General features: G+C 42.5%; 1 protein-coding gene across 2 annotated transcripts in view; it reads right to left on the reverse strand.

Annotated features, from left to right (window-relative positions):
• The window catches only part of VPS50 (VPS50 subunit of EARP/GARPII complex), a 2,487,651-nt gene that overhangs the window by 1,334,863 nt on the left and 1,126,048 nt on the right, over positions 1-26,740 (reverse strand). For both annotated transcript variants that reach the window (XM_044067641.1, XM_044067642.1), the window contains exon 10: positions 8,036-8,078. In XM_044067641.1, coding sequence (XP_043923576.1) covers positions 8,036-8,078 — 43 coding nt within the window. The remainder of the gene's footprint in view (positions 1-8,035; positions 8,079-26,740) is intronic.

Genomic DNA, 26,740 nt, shown 5'->3' on the forward strand with positions numbered 1-26,740 from the left:
AGACAAAAAATTTTTTGTGAAGGCCTTTGAATATAAATACTTTTTTTTTTTTTTTTTTTTTTATAAAACAGCACTATCAACATTTTTCTATGAAATGCTATTTGATAAACACAGTTTCAACAAAACAGCATCTCCCCTCCAACACCAATTCATGCTACAAATATGCTTTCAGAAAAATTAATAAAGCTGTTATTTCTCATGGCTGTTCAAGGGAAGAATTCTGTACTACTTTCACAATCCATAAAATACCTTTCCTACTAAAGATTTCTGGTGAAAGCTGGAAAGATGTAACATTTCTCCTACACAATTACTATATGCCAATAGAAATTATTTTCCCAGATTATTTCACTCAAAATGATAAGAAAAACTTGGGAAAAATCCATGTAGTGATGGAAGGGCTGTACTGTTATATTTAATGTCAGGTATCTGGTTTCAGATGTGGACTTCGGTAGTTAAAGGGCTAGCCACAGTGGATAACGATGCAGCACCCTGTACAATACCTTTCCCAATGAGAAGGTGGGTATGAAAACAATGGTATTACGACTCAAGGAATTCACTACCCACAGTGAGTAAGCATGCGTTTACAGTGTCTATGGCAGCTGCAGCTAACCCCAACACCTTTCTGTACAACACATTGGTTCTCTGGCAGACATACAGCATGGCTTCTTCTGACACGGTTTTACCCCAGTGACTAGAAGGCCATAATACTTGTAAGAGGAATACCCTGCCTTGGAAGCATATAAGAACACATGTAGAGGTGACCCTGTGGTTAGATCCAGTGAATGTGACCTGGGAACCTGAAACATGTGTCATGAAAGCCCAACGCTATTAGGAGTTTAGATCACAACCTGTCAAGTGAACAAAGACTTTCCTATGCCTAATAAAATTAGAAGTTATGTACTCACCATAATGTTCCATCTGAGTAGGTAGTTCATTTGTCTGCAACCTGTGGGTTACGGATCCGATATCGGATCCGAGCTGGCAACTTGTTTCAAGCTAATGGATCCGAGCTCCTAGCTCCTCCCTTCACCCATAATCCCCTGCTAACCCTCCATGACCTCAGATCGAGTTTGCCCCTCAATATATATCCAACAAAGGATATCTAACAACTAGTAGATCAGAAGAAGGTCAGGGGGATTGGAGGGGGGATGGTTGCAGACAAATGAACTACCTACTCAGATGGAACGTTATGGTGAGTACATAACTTCTAAATCTGAAGTAGGATGTTCATTTGTCAGCAACCTGTGGGACAGAGTCCCCAGCTACCTGCACCTTGGGTGGCCATCATGGAAGGATATTACGAAGCACCGCAGAGCCAAAGGATGCTCTCCCTCTAGAAAGCAGGCCTAGCTTGTAGTGGTTAATAAAGGTATGAGATGAAGCCCAAATGGCTGCAGAACAAATATCATCCAATGGGACTCTAGACTTGAAGGCCGCAGAAGTAGAAATGGAGCGGGTGGAATGAGCACGAACTCCTTCTGGTGCGGGTCTACCCGAGGCTCGATACGCCTAGTAGGATACATTGGGAAATCCAGCGAGATAAAGATACTTTAGAGATAGCTTTCCCCAAGTTAAATTTGGCAAAGGAAATGAACAGCTGGTCGGGATTGTCTATGGCCAGCTGTCCTATGAGTATAAAAACAAAGCTGCCTATGAACATCTAATGAGTGCAGCTTGTACTCTCCCTTATTCTGATATTTAGGGAAGAAAACCAATAAATTTATGGATTGATTTATGTTGGTTTCTGATGCTATCTTGGGAAGAAAGGAGGGATTGATCCTGAGGTACACTCTATCTGGGTGAAAGATCAGGTAAGGAGGCTTCACAGAGAGGGCCTGAAGCTCCGACACTCTTTTCTCTGAAGTGATGGCTACAAGGAATGCTGTTTTCCATTACAAGAATTTGAGATCTACTGAAGCAGCGGGTTCAAAGGGTGGAGCAGTCAAGGCTTGAAGAACTAATGTAAGATCCCAGGGGGGTACGGCTTCTTTTACAGGGGGTCTAAGTAAAAAGGTGCCCTTGAGAAAGGTTTTACACAATTTGGCCGACATCAAGGGCCCTGTATCATGTCCCACATGGTAATGAGATATGGCTGCCAATTGCACTTTGACAGTTGAACAACTAGCGCCTTCCTGAAAGAGTTCAGTTAGGAAGTCCAATATGGATGGAAGAGGAGCCGTAAAGGGATCTAGATCATGGTGCTCTGCCCAGATGGAAAAACGTTTCCATTTACTGTGGTACACTTTCCTGGTGGAGGGCTTATGCGCTGCCACGAGGATGGCTTTCACTGGTGAAGAGATACCGGGAGTCCTAACTAGGAGTGGAACTGGAGCAACCAAGCTGTGAGTTTCAGATTGTCCAGGTTTGGAGCTGGTAAGTCCAACGGATGAGAGATGAGATCCGGAATGGGATCTAGAATCCAAGGGTGATTCACAAGGTGAGACCACAGGTAAGGGAACCAAATTTGCCGAGGCCAGAATGGGGCAATGAGAATCATCTTGCTCCCCAACCGCGAGGCTTTCTGTAAGAGTTGTATCATCAGTGGTAGAGGAGGATAGGCATAGAGTAGACTGGGTGGCCAAGCATGCACCAGAGCATCTCTTGGAGTTTCCCCTGGAGGGGGGATTAGAGCGAAGAAATTGTCGCATTTGGTGTTTGATGGAGATGCAAAAAGATTGCAGCAGGGTCGCCCCCATATTGCGAATATCTGCTTCGCTACTAGAGGATTGAGAGACCACTCGTACGAGGTAAGAAGGGTGCGGCTGAGCTTGTCCGCTAGGATGTTGGTCCTCCCCGGAATGTGTGTTGCAATCAGAAAGCGGTTGGTGGAGATCACCCATTCCCACACTCTCATGGCTTCGTGGCATAGAGGGTAAGATCTGGTTCCCCCCTGTTTGTTGATATACCAGACCACCGAAATGTTGTCCAACTGAATTGCAATCGTTCCTGTGGGGAGGAAGCCCTGAAGTGCTTGCAACGCCAACAGCACCGCTCTCATCTCCAGAACGTTGATATGCAGGGAGGTCTCTGTATCGTTCCACGTGCCTTGGACTGTCCTGCCTGAATAATGCCCCCCCACCCGAGGCGGGAAGCGTCCGTGGTCACCGTGGCGAGAGGGGGAGAGGTGCAGAAAGGATGGCCCGTATGGAAGTTCGATGCTTGGAGCCACCATAGTAGCACCCTCCTGCAAGCCTTGCTGATAGCAATGGGATGGTGGAGAGGAAGGGATAGGAAGGACCGTTGCACTAACAGAGTCCATTGCAGTACTCGCATGTTCAAACGGGCGCATGGAAGGAGCGTAATCGCTGCCGCCATGGAGCCCAGTGCCCTCAGGACCAATTCCGCAGGTGAAGCCTCTGAATGAAGGATAGCCCGCACATGAAATTGTAGGTTCCGGATTCTCTCGGAAGTTAGGAAGGCTCGCAAATCTCTGGTGTCTATTCTGGCACCTATGAATTCTATGACCTGCGTCGGAGCCAGTAGAGATTTGCCGACGTTGATAGTAATGCCTAGTTGTGGGGCTAAATGGAGAAAGAAGTCTCTGGCTGAGCAAAGTAGATGTCTTGTTGGTGCGGTCAGGAGCCAGTCGTCCAGGTACGGAAAGACCTGTATTCCCTGGAGTCTCAGGTGGGCTGCAATCACTGCTAATACCTTGGTGAACACCCTGGGGGCTGTGGTGAGGCCAAAGGGAAGGACCCTGAACTGGTAGTGACTGGCCCCCAGCCGGAAGCGAAGGAACCTCCTGGATCATTTGCCCATTAAAATGTGGTAGTACGCATCCTTGAGGTCTACAGAGCACATCCAATCGTTTTCCCTCAAAAGGGGGAGGATAGATTGAAGAGTGACCATTCGGAATTTTTCCTTGGTTACTGACAGGTTCAAGCGGGAAAGGTCTAGGATGGGTCTCAAGTCCCCTGTCTTTTTTGGCACCAAAAAGAACCTGGAGTAGAACCCTAATCCGAGCTGGTCTTGGGGGATGGGCTGGATGGCTCTTTTTCTTAGCAGCTGCTGGATTTCTGCGGCTGCGGCCTCCCACTGATCGGGTGGTACATCGGGGAGGTTCTTGGATTTGGGGACATGGAGTATTGGTATTTTGTACCCTCTGGATATGATGCGAAGCACCCAGCGGTTTGTTGTGATGGACTCACATGCCACTAGGTGTTCTGAAAAACGCCCCCCGACTGCCTCCAGAGTGGAGCAGTCGGGCAACCCCTCAGGGCTGCTGCGCGGGCCGCTCAGAGAAAGGTTCTCTGGACCCAAAGTTTCTTGGAGCCCCTCTGCCCCTGGGGTGACATCCTCCCTGTCCACCTCTGCCACGGTAGGACTGGTTGTCCGGAGCTGGTTGGGAATGTTGTGATTTCCGGAACCACATCTTCTTCTGACCCTTTTGGTTCCTCGAAAAGGACCGCTGGGGAGCAGAGAAGCGGACTCCGACGGCAGACAACGTCTTCCCGTCCTTCTCGCTCTGGACAAGTGTCTCGCGAACTGTTTTGCCAAATAGGGCAGAACCATCAAAAGTGGCGTTCGCAAAGGACGCTTTAAAGGGCTCTGTAAAATCGCAATGACGGAGCCAGGCCTGACGTCTCATCACTAGGCCTACTCCGCTAGCCCTAGTGGCTCCCTCTGTGGCATGGGACAACAGCCGCATAGAGGTGTTTGAAATCGATCTCAGAGTGGCCATTCGGGTGGAGTACAATTGTTTGTCATCCTCCGACATGGACTCAGGGGGGGATGCAGCGTATTCTTTGATAAGATCCCGCTGCATCCTGATGACATGTGCCATATAGTTCAGCGACCTTACCGAGAAGGTCGCTGAACTAAAGACTCGCTTCCCTAAGCGGTCCATCAAACGGGACTCTTTGCTCGGTGGATGGACTGAGGGACTCTCCTGAGCCAATTCCCTCTTTGTGGCTGCTGCCATCAACATGGCATCTATGGGTGGCCCCTTACTCCAATGTGATAGGTCTGAGGGGGGGGCTAAGAATCCTATCCGGGCGCTTCGGTATTGGCTCCACGGTGTCCGGATCCTTCCACGCCCTGGTGATAATGAGGTCCACCAGGGGGTCAGCTGGAGGGAACACCCAAGAGGTAGACGGGCCTGCCTCGAATGCCTCCAGAAACACGGACTCATCTGAGGAAGACTTGGGGGCAGACCACCCACCTCTGATTCTCAGCATCTCCATGATGTCTCCAAAGGAGACATCCTCAGGGGGCGATCTTGGGGAGCCTTCCCCTTCCTCCAAGTCCGTGTCCTTGGTTAAGGACTCAGGGGAGTCCACGTGCCTCCTTTTGCACTTATGCTTGTGGGGAGCTTCCTCGGGGGGACTGTCCGAGGAGTCCTCGCTAGCAACATCTTGTTCCAATGGAACCATCTGTGACATCAAAGCAGGCTGTCCCTTTGGCCGGGTGATGGAAGCCTGGCCCAGCAGAGAGGGAGTGCAGGGAGGAGCCGATGCAAGGACCGGGGTTCTGGATGCTCTCAACAGAGCCCTCTCCACAACATCGAAGGCCGAGGGAGAGCCACTCTCCAATGGATCCGAAAGTCGGCTCCCACTCGGATCCGATGAAGGGATCGGAGCCGGCGCCGAGACCGTCGGATCCGAGGGACCAGTGTGCTCCAACCTGGACAGAGCCGAAGGCACACTGAATCCCCCGGATCCAAAGCTCGGACCACGGCTCCGAGAGGTCGGATCCAACAGGCTCGAGGTCAGGGTCGGATCCGAAGTACCAAGTACTGTCGGTGACGACCCACCCCCGGCTCCAACGCTGCTCGGCTCAACGCCCAACCGGGTAGCGGGTCGGAGAAGGAGCAATTGGGTGGAAAAAGGGTGTCGAGCTCCCCCCCTGAGGGGGGGAGGCAAAAGCACTCCCATCTGCAGCTGGGCCTGGATAATCTTCGCATCATCCGGTCCAAGTCTGCATCGGATAAACTGAAAGTAGATCTCAAGGAGGCCACCGAGGCAGGCCTGGAATGCCGCCTCGATGACCTCAACGGAGATCAGGTCTCCTCCTCGGGCCCCGGGGAGAAACAAGGGGATCGGAGCCGAGGAGGAGGAGACCTAGAAGCAGTGGAGGGAGAAGCCCGCTTAGCTGGCGGGGCCGAAACAGAGGTCTCGCCCGCTTGTGGTGCTTCTCCTCCGTTTCCCTCCTGGCCTCCCTGTCCTCCGACACTTTAGCGGGAGTTTGAGTCCCAGACGGAGGCAGGGGGGCAGGAGTGGCAGCGACCACAGGCTGTGGTGGAGCCACGGGAGCAGCAGAGGTAGCGGAGGCCGAAGCTGAATCCGGGGGTAAAAGTCCCGCCAGGACCAGCTTCGACCTCCGCTCTTTCAGTGCCCTGGGGTTGAACGCTGCACAGATGGTACAGCCCGAGGTGAGGTGTTCAACCCCAAGGCACCGAACGCACAGAGTGTGGCCATAAGCCGGGGAGAGCTTATGGCCACACTCGGTACATTTGGAAAATATGGCTTTTCAGCCATTCTTTTTTTTTTTTTTTTAAAAGAAAAAAGAAAAACAACTACACACACACACAGGCCCCAAAAGAAACGCAACACACACTCACACACCAACGACCAGCGAAGGGAGGGTAACTAATTAAGATCAAAAAATAAGGAACCTAACACTTACACACTTCAAAAAGATTAATTTTAACTAAAAAAGAAATTTCTGACAAGAAGTACTTTGAAAAAGTAAACTTTTTTTTTTTTCACTTATCTGACGAGCTCAAAAAGGATCCAGCCATCCACAAGCGCGGCAAACTAGATCTGAGGTCATGGAGGGTTAGCAGGGGATTATGGGTGAAGGGAGGAGCTAGGAGCTCGGATCCATTAGCTTGAAACAAGTTGCCGGCTCGGATCCGATATCGGATCCGTAACCCACAGGTTGCTGACAAATGAACATCCTACTTCAGATCTAACATTTATCAGCCAACTAGTAATGAAATGTTGTGTGAACTTCTGCCTTAAGACTTTCCTGCAAATGCATGAAGGGCCATACTCATCTGCATACATAATGTCTCCATGCCCACTTTTAAGAAAAACAACTCAACCATGTAGCATTTCATGAGATGCTGGTATAAAGCAGCAACAAGTTAAGTGAGTGTGGGAGAAGCACAATTTTAATTAAAAATATATATATATATATATATATATATATATATATATATATATTTAAATTTGGTCATTAAAATTAACAAATTTACCAAATGAATGCATAACATCAAAAAATAAAATACAAACCTTTAAGATTGCAAGAGAATGATTTTAATCATGTGAGTAATTTTATTTCTGCAGGTTTAATGCATTTTCTAAACCATCAAAGGAAAATTTAATTAAATAGAATACCTTTGTACATATTTCCAACATCTATCTAAACTAACAAAGATAGAGGGCGTTTTATAAAAAAAAAAAAATAATAAAGTCTAAAATATTACCATTAAATTACTTTTACAGAATTCTGAGAAGAAAATTTCCTGAGCAGCATGACATTCAAAATTGAATAAAATAGAAATATTAGCATAAATTATGCTGGCTTCTGACCTAAATGTATAAAGTTTATCTGACTGCTTCAGTGAATCAAGAGTGAATAATTTTAACATTTCTAAACTATCCTCAATTATTTCCTGATTCAGGCTCAGTTCTGTGCCATCCTCACCCTCTTGCTCTGACTTCACCTTTATCATACGTCAAAGTCTATTAATCTGTATATTTTAAATTTGTTCTCTCCTTAACTCTTCTGCCCTTATTTTGCTTCTGTTTCTGCCCTCCCACCTTACTTGTTCATGTTGACATCTGTTGAACACAAAGGTGTATACTGTCAATATTATCTGCAAGTGAGCTAGTCTTTTTAATTATTATTTTTTGTTAATCTTGATGAGTAAACATTCCAAAACAACTGTTGATTCTCAGGGTAACTAAAATGAATAAAACTTAACAATACAGAACAGCAACTGAAAAACGATATTAGTATTTGCAGCGTATGAAGGAACGTATGAAAATGTAGTGATTCCTCAGTAATGCAGAAAAGCAAAACTACTTACCTCAATCTGCTCTAAAGTATCTTGCAACTTTGAATTCAGCTCACTGAAAATTAAAAATACAAATGTGTATGTAATTGGTTGGTTAAGCCTTCTGATTAGAGTTCATATGCAAGCATTCAAGAGGGCAATGATGTTAACAAAACAACTAGTGTTTTAAATAAGTAATGCCAAAATTTATTTTCACAGATCAAACTACTTTTCCTAAATTAAACCACTTTAATATACTTAAATGTTAAAACTGCTTCAAAATCACTGAACAGCCACTAAAAAAGGAACAGTCATGTGAGCGTTCACCTATCAAGTGATCTTTGGCCCACGGCCCTCAGCAGCGTAATAAACATTTGAAAACACTACCTCTCTGCTCTCTTGGTGACTCTAGCAGGAATTTGGAAACCATTAATGCATTGTGTTACCAGAAACAGTAGTTCAGAAATATATTTTGTGTAAACAAGCTGCTCAGGAAAATATCTGTGCCTTGTCCACAAATTTGTGGCATATGGGTTAGGTAATGTCTGATGCACACTATGGCCAGTCAAGGCACTGTACTGTACAGTGAGTGTAGTATGACTGCATAATAATATGCAAATGAGCAACATAAAGGAAATGAGAACAACTCTGAATGTAAATAAATGAGAAATGGTATGGAGACACAATTCAGAAATGCATAAAAAACAGTACAACAAGCTGCTGAACGCAGCAAATTTCTGCACTGTCTTTTCCCAGAGAACAATGAGACAGAGCTCAAAAAATGCTAGATGTACCATATGTATTAACTGAACACCATTTTTTAGGGGTCATTCTTGTAGCCGGTGTCCTTGATTGTCTGTGGCCATTCATCCCATGGATCACAGATAAATTTAGCCACACCTATCTTTATATCACTTCCACTACAGTGACAACATTAAAAAAAATACTATCATTTGGTCAAAGACACCATACGGGAGCTTGTAGACATGTGCCCTCAACTCATGGTATCATTTGAGATAAGTGGAAAACCAGAAAACCAGTCTGTGAGAACAAAAATGTTTGATTAGCACTGACCATCATAGCCACCGGGACATTCGAGCAGCTATCAGGACACACAGCAGGTGTGAGGCAAGCATCTGCTTCATGGATGCTACAGCAGTTCCTCAACGTCCTGCTGCTCCATGAGGAGAAGTACATGTGATTTATATGGACCACAGAGAAGAGAAACACCACTATTTATTTAACTGGGTAGGTGGGCTGCTATCCTAATCCATTTAAATTATGACTCTGGCTCCAAGACAGTTAAAAAACAACATAATACAATAGTAATTAGTATTACATAGCTAATTATGTTAAAATGCAATGTTAGACTAGACAATCATGTCAGAGACAATGGGAGATACTTTACAAACACACAAAAAATATTTAAACAGTATACATACGATACACAATGCAGATACAAAGACAATTGCATATATTGCATACATTTAGTTATGTTAAAAACTACAGACCGGAGCAAATTAATATGGGTAGTGTAGCCATAAATGAAAGGGTAGGTTGCCAGTTACCTACTGACCCTAAAGCATTTGCACATCTTCCTTGTGTAGGTGTTTTCATACGAGTTTTTAAAGTCTTTCAATGAAGACAGTGTTTTGATTTGTTTGGGAAGGTAGTTCCATGCAGCAGGCCCTACTTGTCAGACAGATTTTCCCCTGCTGCAGGTCTGCAGTGGGACCACATAAGAGTGATGTTACATCCTGGATATTCCTTAAGGAGTAAGTTTATTCCCAGAATGAAAGTTTAGCTTGCAAAAGTGGACAGTACCCTTTAGGGTTACCACCTGTCCAACTTTGCGAGGGACAGTCCCTCTTTGGACAGTTGCGTCCTGCAAAAAAATTGAAAAAATGGCAAATGTCCTGAGATTTTAGGACAAAAATATTTCCTATATTTTCTTTAAGAGTTGCATAAAACAGTTTTATTTTGTATCTGAAACACCTAAATGTTATAAGAAACAGAACAAGCTACTCAAATGCTACAAGAATAAGATTTTATTTTGGCAAAAAAGTTAAGTTCTGTCCTTTGTACTGGCCGTGGGTATGTTTTGCCCCACAAAAATTGACGTTTCTACAAAAACATTTCTTACTTTGGCCACTTGAAAAGGTGGCAACCCTAGTACCCTTGCTTTAATATTTTGAAAAGAAAGCTAAAAAGAAAAAAATGCCCTTATAATAAGGTAGGCAGTGGAGGCCTTTATGAGGTCACATTGGTGGGTGTGAGGTTCAGCTAATAGGACAAATCTGAAAATCCTGATTTAGCAACTTGAATTCTCTACTGTGTTGCAAAACAAGTGTGGAGGACATAACATCAAGAAGTATTCAAGTTTAAGAAGCAGATGTTTTTAGTAATGGTAGACTTAGCTGTTGGGAATCAGTAGATACGATATCTTGTAACAATGTTTGAGCCAAGACAGCACCTTAGAAGTAATAATGTCAGTATAAGTGGAAAAGAAAGTGAGGGATCAGGTATGATGCCCACATACTTGCTTTTAGGTACACTGGGAATATTACTGCCCTGTGGGAAGGTTGACATAATGGTTAAGGTGTTTACCTTACAGACACAATGTGCAGGGTTTAAAAGATGGGAGGCTGGCATAGTGGTTAAAGTGTACACCTTACAGGCACAAGGTGCCGGTTTTGAATCTCACATGGGGTAATTGGCTGGGCTTGGAATGGCCCACAAGAGCAGTTAGCCTGCTGCTAATTTACAGGGTGTGAGAGTAGCATAATGGTTAAGGTGTATACCTTACAAGCACAAGGTGCTGGGTTTGATTCTCACACATGGGGTAATTGGCTAGGCTTAAAATTAGCTTAGTACTAATCTATGAACCTATATGTAGCTGCTAAGCATGCTATTAGTTAGTCTTGTTACCTTATGGGTAGAGGCAAACAGCATTATATTTCTTCTTGGACTGGCAAAGAGTTTGTTGGCAGTGATCCAATGGCATACTTTGGTGACACTAGTATGTAGCTGAGCTTACTCATCACTATGCAGGCATTTGGTAAAACAGCCTATTTCCTTGAGGTTTTAGAGGACATGACTGTATTCACTTCACCAACAAGTCCTTGTCTAGTGCAAAAGGCTACTGTCATGTGAAGCAGAAAGGTTTTTATTCCATCATCTGCCAGGACTTGTGCAATACATAGGGTACTATTTGCAATGTGTCCATGTGCGATCCAGGCAGATGCCAAGATTCACATATCTGCCACGTGTGACTTATACCAGCAATTTATGCTGGAAGACTTCCCAGAGGGATGTCTCATTGGTGATGCTGGAAATGCCCTGAAGCCACTGCTGATGACACTGATATGCAACCCAGACAGCATGACATGCATGTCATACAACTCTACACTCTTACAGACCCAAAATATTCTTGGGCATGTGTTCAAATTGCTGAATCCTTACTTGTATATCTGTTTTTCTGCTCAGGGTGCTGAATTTATTATCAGTTGTGCACTGGTCTGTTATATTTTTATTGTATACAATGCTCTCTTTGATGATCGTAAGAGTGCTTAGAAAATATGCACTGTAATAAAACTGAAGCTGAAGGGTGCTCTGTTATGGAACATGTCTTCCTTGTGTAGGTGTTTTCATATGGGATTTTAGTCTTTCAATGAAGATGCAGGGTTTAAAAGGTGGGCAAAACATACCACTTACTCCTTAAGGAATATCCAGGATGTAACATCACTCTTATGTGGTCCCACTTCAGACATGCAGCAGGGGTAAATCTGTCCGACAAGTAGGGCCTGCTATCTTCGCTCCAACTTTATTCCAAGATATCTTATCTACTAATTCCCAGCAGCTAAGTCTGCCATTACTAAAAACATCTGCTTCTTAAACTTGAATACTTCTTGATGTTACATCCTCCACTTCTGCCTGTTCTCTCCAATACAGTAGCTTGAGATGTCACATGGCATGAAGTATAATGCCAGTGATCTTGCACAGAACCTGTCTGAGGATCTGCTGTAGCCACCAATGACATTCACATCCATCACAAGGTCCTGCTATTTACACTGCAGGAATGCCATGAAATCCTTGTCTGTGTTGACAATGTGCTTGCCATGTACATGTGGAGCCTACAGTAACACCTCTGCTTTTGCTAGGGAGAACTTTTCCAGCTGTTATCACTGTTCTAGTACCACAGCTTTTACCTGCAGATAGGAACACACACCTAAAGTCGGTGCCTGGTCACAAATATTTTGCACAGCAGCTCTAACAGTTCACTACAGAAGTCTCAGCTGTGGCTGCAGCAACAGTATACCTGCTGTATTCAGTTTATACAGGTTATGTACTCACAGCCATCGAGTTAGGAGTCTGTCATCCAGCTATATGGACTTGTATCCCCACAGGTAACACAGATGTGTGGCCCAGTGAAACCATCTACAACCTAACTTATTTAGCAAGTATGTCTCACCCATCCCATCCTCTTCTTTGTGATTTCAGATGACTTGCTGTAGCAGAGGGTGTGCCTTCCAACACATTTGTATGTGTGTTGCTATACAACAGCAATCCCGGTTATTCAGCAGTTCATCTGGTGGGCTACGGATGGATGCTCCGTGCCCTGTATGCTCTCAGTCCCACTCCCCAACCCCATGTTATCACTCCTATTGTCTGCAAGTTACAGTTAAAACTCCCCCAACAAGAAAAGTACTATCCAGTCTGTACCCCCTACCTGCTGAGGGCCAGTGTCCCCTTACCACAGCTACTGTAGTACAGGTTTTTACTATGCGTAACACTCAAACATTCTCATTTTAATATATGTGCACTAGTCTGTTGCAGTATTGATAATATGATGAACACCCAACAGCAACTGTGGCTTTTCCTGTGCTGTTACTGGGCTTATATTGCAGAAATTATGATAATGAATTAATTTTGCTGTACTGTTTTAAATGTCTCGAACACAGTGAATGCTATCTCAATTCTACATAGTAACAGGAACCTGTGCCTGGTACTATCTGTGCATGCCCAGGAAGCTCCATTACAACCATGTGGCCAAGGACTATAGGGGTGTCATCGTACATCTATGCCATAGATTGCACTGTGCTGCCATTCTACTGTACTGCGTATAAGCTGGAAAAGACACAATCTATCATATGTGACAGGCAGGCATCTGGTAACCCCTATCTATTAGCATGCTTGTTGTTGTGATGCTCTTGCACACTGACACTGGGAGCCTCGTGCTTCCATGATGCCTGTTGATGCACATCATGTGGTTACTGCAACATGTGCCAACGCACCCCACTACCATTTCCCACCCTAGAGTCAACCTAGCAGGTAGCTATCGTTTCTGGAAAGGCTTCCATGTGATGCAGCAGGGATACAAAGATCTGTCTCCACCTGCTGGGGGACTTATACGAAGGATCCCATTACAGGGCAGATGCCTGACACTAGCATGAAAGGACATTGAGCCATACTGCAGGCTGCTGGCAATGATAAAGACCTGAGAAAGCAGCACAATAAACTTATCTGCCAAAGGGAAGAGGAAGTTAGGGAGAGACAGCGTGATCCTGTGGACAATAATAAATGTGATTCCTGATGACTGATTTTAAAAAATTAAGCCTTACTCTACAACAACTGTACCCAGGCTGTGCCTGCAAATCTCCAATGAGATCAGTGCACTACCCCAGCAAACAAATATAAATAAAATAATAAAAAGCAAAACTGTTAACGCTTTTCTAAGCTTCACTTCACTCCCCAACCCTGAATTTCCACCCACCCCCTTTTACTCTATTCCCATATACACATTCCACTTGTGACTATTACTCCCTAACCCTCCAAAAACAACCTTACCAGTATCATACAAACACTCCTGTTGATCTTTTAGCACCATTTCCAGCTATCTTTCTCCCTCCCATACCGCTTTGCACTATATCCATTCATACTTGCACCCCTCCCTAACAGTACCTATATATTCTACATTGTATCTTCTACTTTTTCAAAATAATCCCTCAATTCTACATATTTTAACATCCTTGTACTCTAGCCTCTTAAATGCCTCTATTCCTTACATTCCAGAGAAGATATCAGGACACCTCTCCTCCGTCATAGAAAATACTTCTTTCCTACCTACCCTCTACCAGCTTTTGGACTCCACCACCACTACTAAATATCCTACTGCCCTGCAACTTCTTGTTTCTTTCTTGATTCCTACTTTTCTACAACTAGCCATCAATAAAATACAGATTCCTTTACTTAATCATGCTACTCCTCAGCTTATCCTCTGTTCTCCTCCTACTGGTCCATCTCTCATCCTATCATGACTCTATAATAGCTCAACATATCTCCAACTCTGTCCCAACCACCTATTTGTACTTCCTCCCTACACACTCCACACATCGCACCAAACCTATTTAATGATGCTCTTCACCTTTACTCTAAATACAGACTGATTAATTCTATTTCAACTAGCTCCAAAACTAAGAATCAATAATTTCCCAATATACTAAAATCCTTCTAGGAGTACATATTCACCCTAATCCTGCCCCACCTATCTCAACGAACATTGAAACAATTCTCTTCCACACATTACAATAATCCCACAATGGTCAACACCTAACCCCAGCAATTTAACGTTTGCTGCCATAAATAATATAAGAAATAAAACTGCTGAGCTGACATGCCTGGATTACCCAACAAAAGACTGACATTATCGCTGTAACTGAAACGTAGCTTAAACCCAGCATTAACGACTTCAGAATTACACCTCCCAGCTATAATCTCATCTGTAATGACGAAATAAATAGGAAAGGTGGTGGTATTACTTTAATGTTTCCCAACAATTACTGTACTTCCCCTTCCAACAAACCAATATCAACATTCAGTTCAGCAGAGCTTCCTATTGCTTTCCAGAAAAGAAACATTTTTAAATAAATATGTATTACTGTCCTTTACATCCCTCCTGGTGACAAAACGGCTATAATGGAAGATATTCTACAATGGATATCTATAATAATTCCTCAAGAAAAATAATACTAGGTGACATGAAGTGAATTGGTTGAACATAAATTCTAATTTCCCTACATCTAGCATAAGCTTATATGGTTTCACAAAACTAACTAATAGCCCCACACATTATAGCAAGACATCAAATTCCCTATTAGAGTGGATCTTAATATCAGATCCTAAAAAATACACCACTGCAGGTATAACGTCAGACTCTCTCAGTGATCAGCTCCCAGTCTATACAATCAGATATCTTACACATCTACTTAAACAGCATGTTTATAAAACAGCATGCAACCTTTCTAAATTTATCTAGAAACGTTCATTACGACCTTATCATCTATTAACTGGAACTTCCTAAAAATCCTCCCCTTAGATGATGCTGTAAATGAATTCAATACAACTTTCTTGAATATCCTAAACAGCCTTGCACCTCCTAGAAGGGAAGACACTAAAAACAAATCATACAATTTGGCTATCCAAAAGGAGTAGAATGCTAATGCAGGATAGAGAAAAAGCTTGGAAAGAATGGCAAAATTGCAAAACACTATACTATCATGAAAACTTCAGAATGCTTCACAATCATACTAAAAAAAACAAATAAATGAAAACAAAAACTATATAGTAATAACTTTTGGAATAATAGTAAATACAACCCTAAAACATTCTGGACAGAGATTAAAGAAATTTTGCATCCTGGCCAAAACTTCAACCTTTACCCATTTCACAATAACTCCTAGGTTCATAGGTGTATACTAGGCTAATGGCACTGGAGCCTTCACAAGCCTAGCCCATAGAAGTGCCCTGGCATTGTGCCACCCGAAGTTAGTTCCCAGTGCCTTTATCAAGTAGAGCCACTGGAGTGATCCCTGGGGTGAACTTTCTATTACCCATGCACTCATCAAGACTTCTCTTGAAGAGGGACAGCAAGGTGCTCTGCTTGACATGTACGGGAAGTCTATTCCAGAGCATGGGCAGACTCTGGGTAAGGAACCTGCCCCTCCAGCATGTTCTGTTGTTTGTGGTAATGAGGTTGAGGTCTTGAGTGTGTGGTGCTGAGGGATTGGGATATCTTTAGATGTAGCATTTCTAACAGAGCTGGGTTTGACATGGCTTTGTAAGTCAAGCAAAAATCACCTCTAAGTAGGTGATATGAGACAGAGAATAGCTGGGGTCTTTTGAGTCTGTCCGTGTAGGACATGTGTTTAATGCCTAGGATGCTCTTTGTGAGGTACTTCTGCGGCCTCTCCAGCTGCTGCAGGTGTCTAGTGAGGTACATGCCAAATGGGGCATCATACTCGATGATTGGTCTAATGAGGGAAGAGTAGAGAGAGACTATGACCTCTTTCTTCCTGGATGCAAAACCCTTGCTAATAAGATGTGCCACATAGAAGGACTTTCTGACCACAGTGACAATGTGGTGGTCGAAGGAGAGGTTGCTGTCAACCTGCGTCCCCAGATCTCTTATAATGCCTTCAGTGTTCACTGGGCTCCCATCGATGTGGTAATTAGTGGGAACTGAGTTTTTACCAAAGGGGATGACGACACATTTTTTGGCATTAAGCTTAAGGCCATGGTTTCGACATCAGGCATTGGTCTCAGTGAAGCCTTGCTGTAGGATGTCTGCATCACTTGGGGAGTTAATAATGGCTCTCAGCTTGCAGTCATCTGCGCATTTGGTCAGCCAGAGTCCCTTTGTGTTGGCCTGGACTTCTGAGAAGTAAATGCCGAACAGGAGATGACCCAGGACCGATCTCTGTGGGACTCCACTCGTGACTGGTCAGCAGTCTGACTTGGAATCTACTACTTTCACGCTGTGTGCTCTGTGAGCCAATTTGCAACCCACCTAGTGATACAGGGGTTGATATCTAGTTTGGTGAGTTTATCAATAATTCCTGAGTGAGGAATGGTATCAAAGGCCTTGGCCAGATCGAGGTAGGCTGTATGCACTACCCTACCTTCATCCACAGCCCTGGTGACTGACTCAAAGAAGTCAACAAGGTTGAGCTGGCCTGATCTCCATTTCACAAAGCCAAATTGCCTGGGGTCTAGAGTTTGGAGATTTCTTATATATTTGTTAATCAGGTCCATGATGATGCACTCCATAGCTTTACATATCAGACTTGTCAGGCTAATGGGGCAATAATTCCCAGGGTCTGTAGTTGCTCCCCCTTTATAGAGAGGGATGATTGTAGCAGTGCGCCATTTGGTAGGGAAAAAGCCTGAGGCGAGGCTGTGACTGAACAGGGCACACATATGTTGTGCCAGGTCGCTTTGTAGTTCATGTAGAACACAGCCAGGGGATATTATCAAGTCCCATGGAAGCTGTATTCTTGGCCTTGGACAATGCAGCTTTAACATGTGCTGCAGTAATGCTGGGTGCCTGGAATTTTTCCGGTACTGTGATTGGTCCTTTGTGGGGGAGAGAGAGGTAAAGGTGGCACTGAATCTGTCAGCCATTATGTTGGCAATATCTGTTGGCTCAGTATAGGAGGTAACATTGTGCAGTAACTCAGAGCAAATCTGGGTATTGCCATGGAGGCTCTTGATATAACTATAGAAGGCTTTGTGATTGTTTTTAGTGTCTGCCGCAATTCTGCCTTCATTGCTGGATTTAGAGGACTTGATGAGGACTCTCATCTTTTTGTTGAGGCTAATAAGGGAGTTTTTACAGTCTTGGGACTTCACCGTTTTCTGCAACAGTTTCTTCCTTCTGTTGTAGAGTTTATTAATGGCAGGGGACCACCAGATTGGCTTCCTTTTTTTGGAGGAGAGCGTCTTGGTTCTGTTGGGTAGGGCTAGTTCCATGCATTTATGTACATGTTCGTACAGTGCATTGGTGTATGATTTGGCAGTCATGCAGTTATTTTCCATTGGCATGGGTGCCATGAAATTAGCCACCTCTGTTTTTAGGAGCCCAAAGTCAGCTTTGGAGAAGTTGTTCAAGGTGGTTACCTTTGCAGAGGGTGTGGGTGAGATGTGGATTTCCATGGTGATTAGTTTATAGTCAGATCTGACCAGGGAGGGATTACTACTGGTGTACAGCAATGGTTGCCCATGTTAGTAATAACCAGGTCAAGGATGTTGCTTCCTGTAGTGGGGGTCAGAATGATGTGGTCCAGGGCATTGGAAGTGATGAATTCCAGGAAGCGTTGAGCCAGTGCATTGGTGCTTGAGTAGTTCTCCCAGATGATGGAGGTGTAGTTGAAATCTCCTAGTATAAGAGTGTTGGGTTGGACCTTGATAGATTCCAGGGTGCTTAGGAGAGTGAGAGTCTAGGGACATGGTTGGGGACCTATAGCAGGCTATGACCTGGTTCGCCATCTTACCCATTGTTAGTTGTACCTGAAGTATCTCAGAAGCGTTATGCTGAGCTACTAGTCTGGAGGTGTGCATATCCTTTATGAAAATGGAGACACCATTGCCTTCGGAGCTGTGGTCCATGTTTCAGGGCTGAAAGGTGTGGAATGAGTAAAAGCCTGGTAGTGCAGGGGTGCTTACTGCCCCTTTAAACCAAGTCTCTGTTACAGCACAAATGTCGATGTTTTACATTTTGAGGACAGCTTCGAGCAAGTGCATCTTGAGATTTAGACTTCTAACAGTGAGCAGCATGACCCACAGATTGCATTTATTTATAGCTGTTACGGTGGTAATTTGGTCTTTGGAACATCACGCAAAACCACAATACAGTTCAACTCTTATTTCACAGATTGTGTAGCATCTCAAACCAAGGATTCCACAACACCTAATTCCAACTTTCCCAACAGCCATGCATCACCACATCCACTTTCACCTTCAAACCTGTGCCCACATCCTATAGTACTCTTAAACTCAAACCATGCACTATATTAGCTAATGACTTGCATGTGAGTACCTTGAAATAGCTGCTAACAGCATTCCCTATCATGTCTCTATCCTTATAAACAGGTCAATCCAGGAATCCTACATTCTCTCACTCTGAAAAAGTCACACATTACAGCCATCTTATCCTCCCTGTCCAAAATACTTGAAAAATTGTTAAACTATCTCCTTCAGAAATAACTCCCATCCCCCGCACAACATGGCTTATGTTGTTCCCACAGTATTAACACATCAATTTTAACCTATATAGATACTGTCAATACAGCTAGTGATAAAAGCAAATGCTCTCTTCCATAAATTGGTCTTTTCTGTTGGACCTCCCCCTCGAAGAAGCTGTTCTTCAATTCAACAGCATCTTCCTTAACACTCTCAACTCCCTGGCCCCTATCAGAAGAATTCGGGTTAAAACCAACTTTGCTCCCTGGATAAGCAAAGATACTCTCTTCCTCATGCAGAAGAGAGACAATGCATGGAAAACCTAGAAAAAAACTAAAATCCCTTCTAGTCTTCAGCACTATGGGGAACTTCAGAATACCACAAAAAAAAAAACAAGTCATCCTTGACAAAAATAACCTTTTATCTTGACCCAGAAAATCCACCACTCTAATCCCCAAAAATTCTGGAGTACCACTAATAAGCTCTTACATCCAGGAAACCTTTCGCCTCCTAACCCCTCCCTAAACAGCTCTCCTCTTGAAACCGCCACTCTTCTGAACTCCTTCTTCAGAGACTCCAAACAAGGATATCTACCTTGACACCCCTCCCCTTCCCTCCCACAAAACTTCTTTCTCAATCAAGCCAATCCCTACATCCATCCTCAGATCTCTATTCTATAAACTTAAACCCTGCTCCCCCTTCTGCTGACAACCTGCCATGTCTTTACCTCAGACTTGCAACCCCTTCTATTGCCTATCCAGTCTCCATACTTATCAATCGGTCAATTCAGGAAAATTTTGTCCCTGACATCTGAAAAAAGTCCTATATTATACCCCTACATAAAGGGGGTAACTCCATTGACCCCCTCAAATTTCAGACCTATTGCTATTCTATCCCCCTCTTTTAAAGATTCTTGAAAAGTGTGTACAGAAACAGCTCATTTCACACCTCATTCAGGAAAATCTCCTCACCCCGACGCAACATGGTTTCCGTCCTCATCATAACACAACTACCGCATCAATATCCGTTACTCATTCGATCTCTACACCTCTCAATAATAACAGATTAGTGTCATGTCTCTTCCTTGACCTCTCTAAAGCTTTTGAGACTGTATCACAACCTCCTTTTCTCCAAACACGCTTTCTTCAATCTCTCTTACTCTACTCTCTGCTGGTTTTCTTCTTACCTATCAATCTGTCAAATGACTCTCTGCTACTTCTCCTTTCCTTCCCGTTCAAACTGGTGTCTCCCAAGGCTCCATCCTGGGCCCACTGCCATTCAACATCTTTACTAATAATCTCTTCCAATCCTGCCCCCACTCCACACTCATACAATACTTGGATGGCTCCACCATCACCACCACCACTGACAATCTACCTCACCTACTCACCCTCACTAAAGACACCCTTCACTCAGTTGAAAGATGGCTCACAACCAACTCCTACTTAACCCTAATAAAACTAAACTACTTCTGTTCCTCCCAAACTCCTCCAACACCTTAAATCCACCTTCTCTTTCTCTTGTCTAAACAACACAACTATTAAGATCGAATCTCGCACTAAACTTCTCGGGGTTTATGTAGACAATGACCTTAAATTTGACATCCACATCAATAATTGCATCAAAAAGACACACCAAAAACTCGGATTGCTTTACAGAAATAAAAAAATTCTTAACACAAGAATCTAAATTATCCCTAGCTCAAGCCCACCTACTCTACTATATGTCTGCCCCAATCTTTACTAACCTCCTAAAAAAATGTCAACCAAACTCGAGCTTGCATACAACAAAATAGCTAGATTTGCCACTAAACTCTCCTATCTCTCTCATCACTGCTTCTCCTTAAAAAAAACTCCCACTGGCTAGAATTCCATAATAAACTCCTTCTGTCTCCACCTCATCTGACACATACCATCCTCCACCAACATCTAGCCTGTCCTTCACTGCAACTCTCATTTCTCCTCTTGTCCCTAACCAGGAACTTCGTAACTCTGACCAATACCTTCTTCAAATTACCAAACCAAATAAATCTATAGGAAAAATTCTTTATAGTCTCTCAGTTACCACTTCATGGAACAAACATCCTCTCTATATCAGATCAATTCAAAATTCTAGCAATTTCAAAGTAGATTTAAAGGAATATCTCCTAGACCTGCCCCTGTAAAGATCCTATGTGAACAGTACTTCTCTTCCTTAGCACCGCTTCTCTGCTCCTATTTCTTAAATATATCTATCCTACCCGTATTTTATTTCTATTTCTCTGTCTTTTACTATTCCCTCCAACAAAACTCCACCCTATACTTTATATTTCGACTTCCTTACTTCTCTTCTTTTGTATACATGTCCCCTTTTTTTCTTTTCTTTATTGCCATGACTCTAATCTGCTGCTGTGTGGCCTACAATATTTGTATTTATGACTTTTTTTCTTTCAAACAATACAGAAGATAGATCATTGTTTTTCTTTATATATAAGACATATCTTCACTTCCTTATGTTTGTATGCCTAAATATGTACTTTTATTGTAACAAATTCATTTTTGTACTGGAGCTTTTCTCCTCGGGTCTCTGTTGAAAAAGGGCATCTGCCCAGCCAGACTAACCCAGTTAACAAATGGCAAATAAATAAATAAATAGTCTTTTCTTATTTCTAGTTTAATTCACCAGTAAACATTCCCTGATCAATCTGTTCTAAAATAAAAAATTCAAACTTTTTAAAGTTTTCACATTCTAAAGCGTGTCTGGCTAAAGCATTGTTTTTATCCTTTTTTCTAATAGCCAGACCATGCTCGTATATTCTACGTTTTAATACTCTCTTAGTCTTCCCAATGTAATAACATTGACATGTAGAACAGCTTGCCAAGTAAACCACAAATTGACTGTTACAGTTGTAATACCTTGAAGCCCACAAAATTCTACCAAGATGCTTGATTTTAACAAAGGAAGTATTACTGATAAACCTACATTGTTTACAGTTACTGGGTGCCCCTACTATGACATCCCCTGATGCCAAAATGGGCAGATTGATCAGGGAATGTTTACTGGTGATTTAAACAACAAACTGGAGCAAAGAGAAGCGTTGTGGCAACTTCTGTTAGGGGCAGATCATTCACCTGGTTTAAATGAGATGGTTAACTTAAAAAGCTTTTTGGTTGATAGGTAGATTCATTACGAACCATACCAGTTAAATATGTTTTTACAAAAATAAGCCAAATGACATAATCTCACGTGTATATATATTATTCATACTTATATATTTCCATATATTTTTTATATATATACTTTTTTCATACATTTTTCATTTTTTAGCAAACTTGTTAGGTTTCTTTCAGGATATGTATTTGATTATTTATTCATACTTTGTGACCAGTATGTATTGAGTATTCATTTTAGTTTAATTATACATTTAGGACATGCACTATAGAATATTTACACACTTATAAAATTACAAAACTAAGAAAGTATTTGAATAGCAAAGGAAGAATTGTAAAGTGTTTGTGAAGGTTTGTGCATTCACACACACACACACACACACACACACACACACACACATACATTCATCAAATTTACACTTGTATTTACAAGAAAAAAGGTGGGTGAATTTTGTTAAGCTCACACGAAACACATATACACATGTACACAAGTAATTCATAAAATATATTCAAAAACTTTCTTATATTTAATTAATATGGATTTAAAAAGATGATATCACACACACATAAAGACGTTTTACATATCAATGTATATAGGGTTTTATGACTCAAAGTGGTTAATTAACTTAATGACATCATTTCCTTTATTGTATGTATAAAAGAAGAGTATGGGAAGTCTCTTCTTTTTCTGAAGAAGTTCACTGTATTAAACGTGAAAGAAAGCGCTAAAAAGTAGTCTCTCCTCGTGGTCTCTGAAGTTCTGATCTTCATTGGTTTTTTGTTGGTTCTGATATACAGTTCATTCTTGCTTTTTACTTTTGCATTCTGTGTAGTTGAGTGTGTCATAACTATATAATCACCATGCAGGTACTGTGCACTAACCTTGTCTGCCTGACATATAGTGCCTCTGTGTCCATTCCCATTCCACTGCCTATCACTACAACACGAATGGCTGGCATACCATGGATGTGCAAATGCAAAGCTGTTATGTACCACTGCACGTGCCTGTACTTTTGTCACGGTGCAGTATTAATGCTGGGGTTATGTGTCCTTTGTGTATTCATGTTGGTATTCTGATGCTTGTTATATGTAGTATAAGCAACCCTGTGCAGTGCATCCTAGCATTTGTCATACTGCGTATGCAACCCGTTCATACATGGTTTCCTCCACAGGGCTGTGTAATTCATTCGCACATATTTTTTCTGTCCGTCTAGCTTCAATGTTCATTGTACACACAATGGTTACCTGTCATACATTGTCCTACTGTCCAAACAACATCGATTGCCACATTATTCACATTGATTCATTAGACTGATTTAAAGTAAACTCAGAAACAACCTTAAGCATGCAAGAAGGATTAGTTCTGAGAGTCACTAACTTTATGAAAAAACAAAAAGGGCTGAAAGGACATGAGGGCTTGCAATTCAGATACTCGCTTAGCCAAAGTCAGTGCAATAAGAAACACTATCTTAAAAGTAAGGAACTTTACAGAAGAGATAGTAGAAGGCTCAAATGTAGGTAAAGTTAGCTTTAACAACATGAAATTAAGATCGCAGGATCGAGCCACCTGCTTTCTAGGTGTGCTGATATGTAAAACCTCTTTCAAGAACTGCTTGACTTGGGGAAAAAAGAAGAAATGATGGATCTAACAGCAGACAAACAGAAATAGCCATAACAGATATCTAGACAGAAATATAAGTCAGACTAAAACAAAGAGTGAGAAGGTCACACAGAAAAACCAATCAGTAAAAACTACATGAAAACTCCAGCCAAGCTAGAATTTCCACTGAGTGTCCTCTCAAAAGTCTTGTATCAGAGGTCCATGGGATATATGCAAATGACCCTTATGAACATCAGGTTCAGATATATGGCAAATATAGAAATATAAGTCAGGACGAATTTGAGCAATTCACACAGATACTGGGGTAACACTGGAACCCCTGCCTGGAATGTGTCCCGCTCTCTGTTATGGCACCAATAAGAAAATCTGCTCCACTTGGCTAATTACGATTTTCTAGTAGTAGGTTTTCCAGCCTCCTTTAATACTTGTGCAAATCTTCTGTAAAGAGGAGCTTAAATGGGATTAAAAATGCATCATCCAAACAGTCAGGTATAGGTTCAGAATGAAGTGATAAATAAAAGATATATTGCCGTGTGTGAGTAGGTCCAGTCTGTGAGAAAGGTTTTGGTAACCTGCCCCTGGCCAGGTGCATGAGAAGGGAAAACCAATCTTGTCTGGATCAAAAGGGACTTAACAGGAGCATCTTGGGAGGGGTTTATCATTAGCAAGACTACAGTTATTAGGGGAAAGTGGGAAAGACAAAGGAATATTCTCTTCCATGAGAAAGAAAAGACATCTGTTTTCCAGGCCAGTTTGCAAGGACTTGTAGTACAGAAGTTATGCAAGTGTTTATTATGAATGGAGGCACGTGGATGTACTTGGGGAATCACACATAAGTAGACAATATCGTGGAAAACCTCTAGTTTTAATATCTAGTTATAATGGCCTGTCCTGGATCTGTTCAAGGAGCCTGCAATAGTGTTCCGTTATGAGAAGATGTTGCTGTCAGAAGGGAAAGATTGTGCTAGGTTGCCACCTCACAGGCAATCATGGCTAGTCTGTACAGTGGGTACTACCTGGTTCTCACCTGTTTATGTACATCTCTGTGGTGCTGTCTGAGATAACCAGTAGTGGTCCAGGAGTCCGAAGCGGATTCAAGGCTTTTAATGCCTTTATCAGGGCCATCATTTCTTTAAGGTCAACATGTCTTTTCCTGAAGTGGGGATCCCAAATCCCCTGAACTTTGATCACTTTTGAAATTGTTCCCCAGGAAAATTCTAAGGTGTCTGTTGTGACAGACTGACTTGTAATGTAAGAGGAAAAGGGAAAACCCTGACTTAACTGAATGTCCATGACAGGAGTTCCTGAAGTTCAGAACTGAAACAGAAAAGGACAGAAAATGTTGGTGCAGGGTCCATACAGATTTGAGGAATCACTGAATCTTCTTCATGTGAAGTCTGACTAGAGGAACCATGAAGATAGCAGAAATGGCCTGGTAAGTCTGGTCTAACAACTACAGATGGAAAAAAGAGACATTCTCGGGGATGGGATGGAGGGGAATGTCATCATGAGTGAGTTGTCAAGAAGGCATCCAAGAAAGATTAACCTATGAGATGGGACTATATGATTTCTTCAGGTTTAGTCTGAAACCTATTTTTAGAAACAAATTTACAGAGAAAGGAGGGATGCCTGAATGTCTTGAGTGAAATCTGTTAAGATAAGGCAATCATCCAGGTAAGGGTAAAAGTGGATTCCCTGAATTGTGCTGAAGGCAACAACTGGAACTAGGCAGTTTGTAAATACTACTGCAGCTGTAGACTGTCCAAATGGCAAAGACGTAAATTGGAAATGTAACCCAGCACAAAAAATTAAGTAACACATGAAGTCTTTGTGAATTGGAACATAGTGGCATTTATCTTTGAGGTCTAGAGTTGCTAAGAAAGAATGTAAGAGAAGAAGTAAAACAGGGATTAACATACTGAACTTTGGAATGACCAGAAAGGAATTCAGAACTGAAAGATCAAAAACCGGTCTCCGTGTGTCAACTTTTACCTGGTACAACAAAAATCCTGGGGTAAATACCCTTTTCCTGCTGGGCAGGAGGGAAAGGTTCTATAAAACACAGTCATGTAAGATCTTACCATAACAGTAGATGTCCTTCTCTTCACTGCTGCAGTACTCTTTACAATAGTGATCCCCTACCAAGTGTGGCCTGACATCTGGCCAATATACTAAAACCTTTAAGTTGCTTTAAGGTACGCCGTACATCACACGTATGCTCCCCATGTAAAGCATAGGGCATAAAGGTAACATCCGGATGTACCATCCTCAGAACTGACAGCCCCAGTAGGAATGCCAGTCCAAGCAAAATAGATATAAACAGTACATCCAGAAGAGAAAAGAACCAGAGGGAAGGAGGGAGGCAGTGAATACTGTAACAGTGAAGAGAAGAACATCTCCCTTTATGGTAAGATCTTACACAACTGTACTATGTCCTTCCACTTCACTGTTGCAGTATTCTTTACAATAGGGACAGTGCCAAAGCTCAGGAAAAAGAGAGGGAGGAGGATAGACCAGCAGAGCTCTCCAGGAATCCATGGAGAATGGCTCTAGCAAAGCAAGCTCAAGCTCTGCAAATCACATCCAACTTATAGTGCTTGGTAAATGTAAGCACAGAAGACCAAGTAGCTGCCTGAAGAATAGAGTTAGCATCCAAACTCTTGAAAAAAGCACTTGATGAGCCTTAACAGAAGAAAGGCTCTTGTCATGGAAGGTATAACAAAAGGAAATGGCTTTAGAAATTCAAGAAGAAATACTTTGCTTAGAAACAGCCAAATTAAGGATCTATGATGAAAAGAAACAAAGAGTTGATCAGAATTACAAAAAGTCTTAGTCTTACCTAAATAAAATCTGATTTGTCTATGCACATCCAATGTGTGCAGCACCTGCTCACTAGCAGACTGCGGAGAAGGGAAAAAAGTGGGAAAATGACTAGACTGATTAAGAGACAAC

The sequence above is a fragment of the Protopterus annectens genome, chromosome 3.part1 (genome assembly GCF_019279795.1).
Source record: "Protopterus annectens isolate FY-2018-M chromosome 3.part1, PAN1.0, whole genome shotgun sequence".
Lineage (NCBI taxonomy): Eukaryota > Metazoa > Chordata > Ceratodontiformes > Protopteridae > Protopterus > Protopterus annectens.